This window comes from Gnatocerus cornutus, chromosome 7 (assembly GCF_029298725.1).
Source record: "Gnatocerus cornutus isolate USDA-ARS CGAHR chromosome 7, icGnaCorn1.1, whole genome shotgun sequence".
Classification (NCBI taxonomy): domain Eukaryota; kingdom Metazoa; phylum Arthropoda; class Insecta; order Coleoptera; family Tenebrionidae; genus Gnatocerus; species Gnatocerus cornutus.
In genome coordinates this window covers 16,484,851-16,497,872 of record NC_142239.1, presented here as the reverse complement: position 1 = coordinate 16,497,872, position 13,022 = coordinate 16,484,851, and the positions used below count along the sequence as shown (strand labels likewise).

Here is a 13,022-nt window from a genome sequence, read left to right as displayed (position 1 = left end):
GCTAATGGAGCTTTCGTAATTAGAATTTGCATATAAAAATTTAATTAATCTAGCGCCGGCGCACCGGAAAGTAATCCGAGACGTGTAGGTGTATAAATTAATTTTTAATAATAAATTTATGGAGGTTCTATAAACTAGTAATGTATTTTATCCATTTTATATGACGTGCTTAAACATTTGTTAAAAAATTACTGACCAGGTTTTCTTCTTAGAGAGGTCGCTTCGTCCTTTTTCTGACAAAAGTCTTTAAACCTAAAAATAATCAAGAAAAAATTTAGAAAGAATCTAAAGAAAAGGTGCAAATTTGGAACCTCAGGAATCCAAAAAAATTTAATTACAGTCCCGAAATACATCTGACGTAAATCCCCATTATTATTACACTAGAAAACCTTCCATAAATTTTCCGATTTATTACACCTTACATGGTTTCGCGGATTGATTTTGTAATACTAAACCAAGTCGAGAACGTTCCTTAATTTATAAACTATACGTTTCAAGAATAAAATGGAAAGATTTGTGGATTTTGTATTTAAACTGTAAGTTTTTATCTAATTGCTTGGGAAAACAATAGTAGAAGAACAAAAGATTGATAAATAAATTACAGGAATTTCACATCAGTAAAAATTTCCGAAAATTAGTTGTTCTAGAAGGAAAATCCAGGTACCTAATTATCGTTTCAATGAAAGTGGTCCTATTTCTTATCTTCAATTGTCAATTAATCGATAATTATGGTTTTAATTTCAATGACAATCATTAAATTTATCGATGTAGCACCACGTTGATGTTGTTGATTGAAAGTGACAATGTATTTAATTTACGTACGAAAAAAAATTAATTTTCCGTTTGTACAAATTGAAAAAGTAATTTAAATTGCCTGTGTTTATGAAATCAAATTTTCTTAAAAGGTCTCCTTTCTTCGTTTCTTAATTGAGTCTGCTGCAGATCCCCCACATTCAAAATTAATCTTTTGCTTAAATAAAAGATCATGTCATACTTTCGCGAATTCCTCCATAAAAATAGCGGAAAGAGAATCATACGATGACACGTCATCCAATAACAAATTCCCCACCGAAATTCGTACCTATTCTATTACCATTGTAATTATACAACCATAGTGGCGTGATCCTAACCGTAATCCACGAAAGCTAAAAAGCTATTTCTTTCCTTGTCTCATAAATAGCCTTCCACAGGTGTGACAGAGAAATTGTCACGTTTACGTGGATATCATTCGGAATAGTAAATGGTAAACGTTGGCGCCACGTTCAACTCGGCGAATTCGAGCCAGTCAGTCGCTCCTTTAGCTTTGGAAGGTGTAGTCGCTTTCGAGTTAAGCTCTTCATCCACGTGACTATCGAAACCGAAAGTGCACCCTTGGAGGAGTTGATTCAATTATTTTAACGTGTTGTGCCATCCATCGGCCTATTATGAATAACGTGTTTAAACAAGTCAAACGCACTATTGCTGTCTTCTCAGCGCTTTTTATCACAGGTGAGTGACAAGAAAATGGCTGGAATTTTTTGTTTAGCTGCAAATTTTTCTTTCTTGATACTATAAAATTTTGTAGAAAAAAAAATTGAAAATAATTCATCAACTGCCGTGTGTTCGCGATTTTGATGAAGCAGCAGTTCCCAAACTTTTTATTTATGGAATGCACTTGAATTCCGAACGTTTCAATTATAATAAAGTGTTTCTATGGTTGGAGCCAGTTGCTAAAACTTGTTCTCGAAATTTGACATTTTAGTGAATGGAATGGTGGGCGGTGTCAGTAGACCGAAAGAGAAATTAATTCAGTCATTAGTTATTTAATTTCGTGTTCAGCTCATTAAAACTTGATAAAAAAAAATTACAGAAATAGCTATCGATCTTAAATTAGAGAATCTCGGGGTTACGTTGCGAGCTACTATAAAATTAGGCATGCCAAAATTATAGATTCTAAAAGCCGCAATATCTATGCATCTGTAGCTGTAGATTTTCTCAAGCGTGCCAGAATTCGAGATCCGGAATCGCAGTCTAATTTTTGGTAGCCACGAAAAATCTGTGCATCTATAAATAAATATAAAGTTTCGCGGATCTAGTTTGCTTAATAATTTTTGAAATTACAGATTTTATAGTGCCGCATCTTTGACATAGACGAAAAATCTCGTCTTCACTATTTTTATTTAATTGCAGCTCTGATTTTTATGTATCTATAACAATATAATCTGACCGACATCTCAAGATTCTATATCTGAAACGAGATATTTTGCAATGATTGCATTTATCTTATTGTTATGTAATGGAGACTAAAAATGTCTGCTGTGTTTTTTTAACGGTACACTTCTTGTATCTCTTGATTTATGAGTACAAAATTTGGCAGTTTTACTAGTCTTGACATCCTTATTAAATGTGTCAAAATTAAATTGTATAGACCTCGAATTGTAGATTTTTCGTACGACTTGTTATTTTGAGTGGATTGATTAAAGTGCCATAGTTCTGGTATCTGTGGGTCTATAACTAAATAATTTAATAGGTTTTGTAATTTTGTCCTACTGATTAAGTATGCCAGAATTCAACACGATAGACATGAAATAATAGATATTCCAATGGTTGATTTTATTACGAACCATAAACTTCTTAATTGTAGCACCCATGCATCTATAATAGTAAGATATACTAGAAATACTTGACATGAAATGCTTAATAAATGTGCCAAAACCCACAATTGTAGCTCTGAAATTACAGATTTTACAAAGCATGATTAGTAGGGGTAAAAATTTCTCTGTTGAGTGCCATATCTCTGATATTCTGGCATCTGTAACTATAAAATTTGGCACACTTACTAATTTTGATATGCTTATAAAACGTGCCAGAAACCACAGTTGTGGACCTAATATTACAGATTGTACGAAGCTTACTTCGAAGAGACTTCTAATTTCTGAACAACATTCTTATGAATGACGTAATTCTAGTCTGCACGCATCTATGACTGTAAGATTTGGCACGTCTACTAATTCCAGTATTCTCATTAAACGTGCTAAAAATCACAAGGGTGAATCTAAAATTACAAATTTTGCAAAGCTTGTTTAGCGAAGACTGTAAAACTGTAAGACTGAATTCTTCTGAGTGCCATAAATTTAGCATCCCTGTATCTACGACCATAAGATTTGGCAGGTTTATTTGGCCTGACATGCTTAGTAAATGTGCCAAAAAATACAATTATATGTCTGAAATTACAGATTTTACGTAGTAGGAACTTGAAATTTCTGTACAAAATTCTTATAAGTGCTATAATTCTAGCTTCTACGCATATATGGCTGTAAGATTTGGCACGTTTACTAATCCTAGCATTTCTATTAAGCGTGGCAGAAATCACAAGTGTGAACCTAAAATTACAGATTTTGCAAAACTTGATTAGTGGAGACCATAAGTTTCTTCACTGAATTCTTCTGAGTGCCATAACTCCTGCATTGTTGTATCTACGACTATAAGATTTGGCAGACTTCCTAGTCCTAGTACATTTATTAAATGTGCCAGAAACCACACTTGTGGGCCTAAAATTACAGATTTTGAAGCGCTTGGTTTAGCATTGGAACTAAAACTTTTTACTACATTAGATTGAAGGCCACAACTAATATTATTGGGTCTCTATCTATAAAATTTGGCAGTCTTACTAACCTTGACATGATTATTAAACTGTGCCAAAATACTTCGTTTTAAATCTGTAATTACAGACATTTCAATATTTTAAATGAGTTAGAACAATACCAGTGAGAGAAATGACAATTTCGAAAGCTGCATTAGGAAAATTAGTGATCAATCGAAGTTATGAGCAACATTTTTACGTTTTGAAAATTGAAAACGTGTCAATTGTGCCTGTTTTCTTTCATGAACAAAAATGAGAGTCTGTACGCTAAAAACCTATAAAGCTGTCTGTTAGCTAGATGTAAATATTTCTCTAGAATGTTATGTTTATTCTTCGTGTTACGTTTTATATTGTTTAAATAAGTGAAAAAAATATGACGAAACGTCGAAAACTGTTTGTAAGCAGATAATTTTTGATTTAATTGATTGCCATAACTGCAGAATGTCGAACAAAGTGGAAATTGACGTCCACGTTATGGTTCGAAAAGTGATTTTCTATATAATTAAGCTCATTCTGAAAGCGTCGTCGTGACTTGAAGGCTTCCTATTGATTCCCGTCAATCTAATTTATGAAAATGTCACATCCCCCGACTAATGACGATATCTGTCTCAATTTATAACAACAATAAAAATAAGTGAAATTCATTGTTCGCGGTAAAATAAATTTTACAGTGGCTGTAATAAATTACATGAATCTGAAACTTTCAAAGAAAATTAGGTAAATAATGCCACCCTGTCAGGATATCCCGAAGCTAAAAGTTTCCAGCAATCGAAACAATATTCCTTTCAAACTTTTTCAATATCATGCACTACGCACCTCTCGCGGTTTTTTCTCACGCTAGCAATCATCTCGCTTTTTACAGAAAAAATCAGATTACTCGGGCATTGTTGTCTGATTTATGCCCACGCGTGTTTTGATAAATTTATAACTGATGCGTCTGAAATAATAAGGCATCAACAAAATACGTCAATGTTACGTGGATCGCATTTTTAAGTATTTTTCTCGCGCGTGTTTACGAACCCGAAAATAGAGAGAAATTGGCAGAACACACCACTTTTGTTTACAATAATCGTAATCGATGCACAAATGAATTTTAATTATTGTTTATCCGGACTTTTCCGTGCCAATTATGAGTAAATAAATAACATTCCACTGTTGTGGATTATTCCGCTTGACGTAGATATATTTCTCGGAGGAATCATATAATTAAGAGCATTTACATAAGAATTGACAATTGTGTTTATGCAGATAAAAACTCCAACTCCAGTCGCTTCTTAATTGACACACTTCCAACCTTCGCAATGAGCCCAGACTGACCTCTCTTATTAGCGCCAACACCAATTACAATTTTATTGTTCATCAAATCTAGAATTATCCTTTGACGCCTTCATATTAAAATCCACATATTTTTGCTCGTTTTTTTGCGCGACGCCAAAAATTAACAACTAGCATTGTATTGTTTGACGTTTGTAATGAATTTATGACTTACGTCTTTATTTGTTTGTATTTAAAATGGAAAAACTCCGCTCCCACAAAACATACAATAGTGTCAACTAAATTAATATTAATGAATAAAAAAACGAATTTTTAGTTCCAAATTGGGGTTATCACGCTCGTGAAATTTCAGTTTCTCAATAAACAAGAGCTTGGAGTTATCGTTGTTCTGATAAAACTCAATTAAAGGTGACAATTCGCAAGGTTGACGAGAAATATTTTTAACGGGTGCAATGCCAGCGAACTATTCCAGGATAGAAACTGTATTCTATTTCAGTTTCAGTCCATTCACAGTTGAGCCAGTGGTACTCAAAATCGCGCGTCGTATCTTCTAGAAGAGTCAAAGGATCACATTTCCTCCACCACCCTGAAGCTCTCCATCTTATTAATTAATTAATTGGGAACCATTTTGAAGGACGTACTGTGTGATATACCAATCGGGTACTTAAACAACACTGTATACTAAAAACTGGTCAAAATAACTAATGAAGTGCCGCTCTTTCAGCCACACTAAAATCTCGTCGAAATTCGGTGGAAATTTTTTTTGAGTACTCATCGCGAACATTTGCGGTACTGCAGGTTCCTGGGAACAGGTACGTTAGAGTTGGCCCTGGAATGACGTTACTGCGGCGTGAGGTGAGGTAGACGAGCCCACGTTTTCTTCGCTCTGATTGGTCGAAACGTATCGTACGATTTCTGAGTAATGGTGGGGTAAATTTACACATCTGTTCTTATCTAAGGTAATGGAATCGCGGTACTCTATGATGACGTCAGCGCTTCCTATATGTGAAATCTTTCCAAATGAATGTACAGCGTATGGTTTCAGATATAATTTGAATCGATGAATGTGACCTTTATTTGATGGATTCGTCCTCGTGTTACGAGAAAAATTACTGTTATGCAGTTTTATTCGCATAACAAACGTCGGTTTTGTTTGTGGCAATTAAAGGATTTTAATTATCTCCAGTAAAACAGCACGTGTGCTCGTGAAACGTTGACATCTCCTGCTTTAAAATTAGCTTGTTTTAAATTAATTTTGTTTTTGTTTGCCCTGTGGTTACGATAGGTTGCTAGATTTATTCCTCGCGACTTGTGGCGGGGAAATTGCATTTTTTGCCTTATTTAAAATTCACTATTTTGACCTGATTCGCTAGTTTATGGTGTACACAAAATCCGGCCTTGCGACGCAACGAAAATATTTATTGTTTATAACAATATCGATGTGTCCGCACGTTTTGGCGTCGAGGTGTTTAACAATTTGTTACAACTCCTTTGTTAAAACAGAAGTAAATTCGCAGAAACAAAACAGCTTGTTTCGCGAAACGTGAAACCTTTACGGATTTCGATATCAGGTGTTCTCTAATCATGGTCTTGGAAACGCTTTATAAAGGGGTGAATACCGCCACGTGCCAGTTAAATTTTCTACTTACCTTTCAGTGTTTCCCGGCGGAACATCCTTAATGCGGAGTCTTTTAATAATTCAGGGATCCTTTCAAGTTTATAGCATAATATTCAATAAATATGTAGCCACCAAAAACCACACTTAAATTACGTTATGTACGTTAAACACGACCCAATTCGCACTGGAAAGGGTCAGATATAATTGCACGGTAATTCGATGAATAATTAAGGAATCAAATGCCTTTATCGGGATAACTGGAGCGAAAAAAAGAGAGTCCGCGTTGAAAATGAAAAGTTTCCGTTTTTAATTGAATGAAAGATCGATCGGGGATTTGCATAAATTATTAGTTAATTGATTAAACAATACTCAAAGATTAAATTGTTGAGGTCGCACGATTTTTATATTTGTTGGTAACATTGCTAGCTATAGTTTTAGAGTTACCAACGTATTTAAAATTATAAAGTTTTTCGAACTGTATCCGGTAAGTGGAGAATGAAAGGGGGCCATTGGAAAATTTTTGTTTTAGTTTCGCTTACAAAATTCAGATTTTACATAGAGATGCCAAAATTTCCACTTAACTCTTTTTTTGTTTTTTGTTTTTTTTAGTCGTTTAATTATTGTTATTAACTGTGCGAAATTACAAAATTTTAGGACAAAAACTAAAATTTTTAGAAAAGTTTGTTTTTAAAAGGTACATACGGATTATTATTCACAACTTTTTATTAAACTTCATTACTCTTATAATTTGAGCCCTAAAACAACCAAACTTGGCACTCTTACCACTTTGGATTTGTTTTTTAAATATGTAGGTTACAAATTATAGAACTTTAGAAATAGCATTTTTAGAAATTTTTATTTTGAAGATGAACAAAAAATTTCTTACATTATCTATTAAATTTCGTAATTTTGGCAGTTTTAATCATAAAACAGTAAAATTTGGAGGATTTACAACCTTTGATTTGTTTATTAAGTGTGCTAATTTAATTATAATAAATTATTAAATATTAAATAATATAATTTACAAAATGTTCGAGCTAAAAACCAAATTTTTAGAAATTTGTATTTTGAAGATGTACAAAAAATTTCTCACATTTTCTTTCAAATTTCTTAATTTTGGCAGTTTTAATCATCAAACACAATTTAATTTAATTTAATTATAATAAATTATTAAATATTAAATAATATAATTTACAAAATGTTCGAGCTAAAAACCAAATTTTTAGAAATTTGTATTTTGAAGATGTACAAAAAATTTCTCACATTTTCTTTCAAATTTCTTAATTTTGGCAGTTTTAATCATCAAACACAAAATTTTGAGGTTTTACTTACTACTTTTTTTATTAAGTCTGCTAATTTACAAAGAGTTTGAGCTAATAACAAAATTTTTAGAGATTTTTATTTTAAAGCTGAACAAATATTTTCTTAGATTTTTAATTAAATTTGCTAATTTTGGCAGTTCTTATCATAACACAGTAAGATTTGAAGGTTTTACTATCTTTGACTTGTTTATAAAGTGTGCTAATTTACAAAATGTTTGAGCTGAAAACAGAATTTTTAGAAATTTTTATTTAAAATGAACAAAATTTGTCTGAGATTTTTAATTAAATTTGGTAACTTTGGCAGTTTTAATCATAAAACAGTAAAATTTGGAGGTTTTATTACTTTTGACTTGTAGATTAAGTGTGCTAATTTACAAAATTTTTGAGCTATAAACTAAATTTTTAGAAATTTGTATTTTGAAGGTGGACAAGAAAATTCTCACATTTTCTATTAAATTTTGTAATTTTGGCAGTTTTAATCATAAAACAGTAAAATTTAAAAGTTTTACTACCTTTGACTTGTTTTTATAAGTGTACTAATTTACAAAATGTTTGAGCTAAAAACAGAATTTTTTGAAATTTTTGTTTTCAAAATGAACACAATTTTTCTTAGATTTTTAATTAAATTTGGTAACTTTGGCAGTTTTAATTATAAAACAGTAAAATTTGGAGGTTTTACTGGGGTCGACTTGTTTATCAACTGTTCTAAATTACAAAATTTTAGAGCTAGAAACACATATTTTAGAAAATTTTAATTTGAAAATGAATCACAAAATTTCCACATTTTTTATTAAGTTTCGTAACTTTGGCAGTTTTAATCAGACAACGGTAAAATTCGAAGTTTTTACTACTTTAGAATTGTTTATCAACTGTGCCAAATTAAATTATAAAATTTTACAGCAAAAAATAGAATTTTCAGAAATTTTCATCTTAAAGACGCACCAACCAACTAATTCTATTAAATTTCGTAACTCCGTCAGTGAAAATTCCTGAAATTTCTCCTTATTGTTCGAATGTTCAAAGAAGTCTTCAGAAGTATATTGTCACGTTGGCCGAAAAATCAAAAGTCTCGCTTGTAACAATAACAATTTTATTGTGCACTATGAACACTCTCGTACTTCACAATTATTCACTTTACAGGACTTCCAAATACTAGACTATCTACAATCCTATCGCTACTCCCCTATATACAGATATTCCCCTACTACTAGCCTAATGCTGGAGCGCTGCGAGAATATTCGGGAGTTCCGCCTATGACTCAGCGACCTTCTAGAAACGGCGATTCTCGAAACGCACGGAACATTCCAGCGTTGGCGCTCGAAGCTTCCAGAATCTTCTCGTAACACTGCCCCCCTCTTAGTTCTGATCGTCCCGATCAGACCAAACACCTGATTCTCCGTGATATTTACAAAGTCTATTTAGATGAACCACTTTCATCTTTGAACGGGCGCTGCGTTGGATCCGATACACCACGTCGTTGATCCGCTTGATCACCTTATACGGTCCCTCCCATGTAGGTGTCAACTTCGGAGATAGGCCCTTTTTTCGTCGAGGGTTGAATAACCACACCAAGTCTCCTTCGTTGAATCCTTCATGATTAGCCGTCACATTATATCTGGACCGCATTCTGTCACTAGCCATTTTGATCCTCTGCCTCACAAGGTGGTGTGTATCCAGTAGGGTCTCTCTCAGGTTGTCGACGAATTCCGGTACTTCCTTTCGTTCCGCCCCGGCGAACCAAGCAGAAGATCACAAGGGAGACGCAGCTCTCTTCCAAAGATAATCTTCGCTGGTGTTTCTCCCGTGGTTTCATGAATGGCAGCTCTGTAGGCCATCATAAACCAGGGCAGTCGACGATCCCAATCCCTCTGGTGCTCTTCCACTACCTTGGACAGATGTTCCTCCATCGTCTGATTGAATCTCTCGACCATGCCGTCGGATTGCGGGTGCAAGGGTGTGGTTCGAGTCTTCCTAATTCCCAGCAGCTTACACATCTCTTGAAAAACGCCAGACTCAAAATTCCTTCCTTGATCGGAATGCATTTCGAGTGGAACTCCAAACCTGCTGAAGAAATTATCCACCAGGACTCGAGCTACTGTTGTGGCTTCTTGGTTGGGAAGAGCATACGCTTCCGGCCATTTACTGAAATAATCCTGCACAACCAAGATGTACTTGTTGCCGTCATCAGTTTTTGGAAATGGCCCGGCCACATCTAGAGCGATTCTCTCGAACGGGGCTCCCACGTTGTATTGTTTCATGCCTCCTTTAGTTCGCGTTCGAGGTCCCTTGCTCGCCCCACAAACTGAACATCTCCTACACCATCGTTCGACATCTTCCCGGCAGCCAACCCAGTAATACCGCTGCCTAATCTTACTTAAGGTTTTGTTCACTCCGAAGTGAGCGCCTGATGTTCCGTCATGGACCTCCTTGAGTACTTGGGGAACTCTATTCTTGGGCACTAGTAACTGGGAGGTTACTTTCTTCCCGTCTGCGCTTTCCCAAGCCCTTTTCAGTACCCCATTTTCTACTCGCAGTGAGTCCCACTGCGCCCACATCGCCTTCAACCCTGGACTCTTTTCCGAGACATCTTCCCAACGCGGCCTTCCATTATCCGTTTCTTTCCACTCCAGCAGTGGCCCAATTTCCTGGTCTGCTTGTTGATCCTTCCGAAGATTCTCCGTAGTCCAGTCATCATCACAACCGATAACCATCCTGTTTATCGGCAATGGCCCTTCAATCTTCGCGCACTGCTTGCAATCCTTGCAAGGTCTTCTAGAGAGAGCGTCAGCGTTATTGTGTTGCTTTCCTGGTCGATGTTTGATTTTGAAGTGGTATTGCTGCAGCCGCTCAATCCACCTAGCCACTTGTCCTTCGGCGTCTTTCATCTGTAGTAACCACGTGAGGGCAGCATGATCAGTCCTTATCAAGAACTCGTGGCCAAACAAGTATTTGTGGAAATGCTCTACAGATTTTACAACGGCCAGCAATTCCTTTCTTGTAGCGCAGTAATTCCTCTCTTGCTTGCTCAACACTTTGCTGTAGTACTCGATCACTCTCTCTTCTCCATCCTGCACCTGCGATAACACCGCTCCAATGCCGATGTTACTGGCATCTGTGTCCAAGACGAACTTTCCATGAGTCTTGGGGTAGCTCAAAATCGGGCTAGTGCACAAAGCTAACTTCAGTCGCTTGAAACTGCTTTCGCAGTCTGATGTCCAGTTGAATGATGCCTTGGCTTCCGTTAGTTTGTGCAGAGGTGCAGCAATGTTGGCGAAACCTTCTACAAACCGCCGATAATACGTGCAAAGTCCAATAAAACTTCTCACATCGTGCTTGTCCTTGGGTCTGGGCCATTCCTTAATCGCCTGAATCTTATCTTCGCAGGTCTTGATTCCTTCAGATGACACCGTATGCCCCAGAAACTCCACTTTCTTCCGAAATAGATGGCACTTTTTCGGATTAAGTTTCAAATTGGCACCCCTAAACCGGTCTACCACTTCTTGAAGGTTCTTCAGGTGTTCATCGAAGTTTTTACCCATGACCATAACGTCGTCTAAATAAACCAGACAAGTTTTCCACGTCAATCCACGCAACACACATTCCATTAGTCTTTCGAATGTAGCGGGTGCGTTGCAAAGCCCAAAAGGCATAACCGTAAAGTGGTACAGGCCACTTCCCGTGGAAAACGCTGTCTTCTCCTTGTCTTCGGGATGAAGTCCCACTTGCCAATATCCACTCTTCAGGTCTAAGGTTGAGAACCACGTCGACCCTGACAGAGTTGTGAGAGTGTCGTCAATCCGGGGTAATGGAAAACTGTCTTTCTTGGTAACATCGTTGAGTTTTCGGTAATCCACACAGAATCTTGTACTACCGTCTTTCTTGGTTACGAGCACAACCGGCGAAGACCAAGGACTGTTGGATTCTTCAATAATCCCTTCTTTTTGCATGGATTTTACCAACTGTTCGGCCTGCTCTTGCTTCGCCCATGGTAACCTTCTCGGTGCCTGTCTGATGGGTTGATGGTCGCCCGTATTGATTCTGTGCTGAACGATGTTCGTTCTTCCTAGTGGCTCCTTCTCAACGGCGAACACATCCTTATTCTTCTTGATGAAAGCCTGTGCTTTAAGAGCCTCTTCTTCAGAAAGGTCACTCGTGTCTACCTCCAGCTTTAACTTTTTCACGGTCTTCACGTTTTTCTTTGATGGCTGTGCGTCACTTATTCTGGAGATCGGAACACACACAGCAACTAGATCGCCCTTCTTGATCGTGACTGGAGTAGGGTGGATATTCGCCACCCGCACAGGTATTTCTTTCGTCACTTTTACTAGTGTCTTTCCAACAAGAATTGGTTTTGTCATGTCTCTGGTCGGTTCAATCATTCCAACGCAGCTCCCAAAGTTACTTCCTAAACGCACACTTATCACTTTCTCGCTGTTCCCATCCACACAAGTATTTTCACAGGCGAACGCTTTCACTCCATCTTCTTTTACTTCTGGGGTCGATAACACGAAGCTTTCGGTTCCAATCTTGAGGATCTTCTCGTTGTGATTAAAGGAAATCCCATGTCGTCCAATAACATCCATTCCCAGGATCATCTCATCCTCGATTCCGGCCACCAGCACCCGATGCCGAAACTTCATACCTCCCAACTGGACCGTGACCTCTGCCTCGGCACTTACTGTGGCGACATCTCCCGTGACTGTTTTTAAAATAGCACTCGTTGTTTCCAGAGATGTCCTGTTGTCCAACATGTCCTTTCTCACAAGGGAAACCATGGCTCCGGTGTCGACCGTCATCTTCACTTTTCTCCCATTCACACTTCCTTCAATTATCAAACTCTCAAAATTCCTCTTCAAACGCATAACGGAAATAACTTTGGGGCTTGTGCTCTCCCCAGCCAGTGTGTGCCCCTTGACACTGCTGGGCTTTAGTTTTCCGACTGCTGAGGACGTGACTGGGGACCGTTCTGGTCGTTCCTAAGAACAACCCTACAGTCACGTTTAAAATGGCCTGGTTTTCCGCAACGATAGCAGGTCTGGCTAGTTCGCTGCTTCAATGTCATCCGTAGCTCCCTGTTTTCCTTGAGGATGTCGTTTAGCTCGGCTTTCGTGACGAAAGCGGTAGGTGTTGCCTCTTCTTCGTCAATGCCCACACCTCGAATTCGTCGGTAATCGGGGACGTTCAC

At 37.0% G+C, this 13,022-nt stretch overlaps 1 protein-coding gene across 1 annotated transcript in view; it reads left to right on the top strand.

The window, feature by feature from the left end:
* Window positions 1-1,259: 1,259 nt before the first annotated feature.
* Window positions 1,260-13,022, top strand: part of LOC148171698 (uncharacterized) — a 30,713-nt gene continuing 18,950 nt past the window's right edge. Inside the window, exon 1 of the mRNA XM_088041685.1 lies at window positions 1,260-1,488. Coding sequence (XP_087897811.1) covers window positions 1,425-1,488 — 64 coding nt within the window. The 5' untranslated portion in view covers window positions 1,260-1,424. The remainder of the gene's footprint in view (window positions 1,489-13,022) is intronic.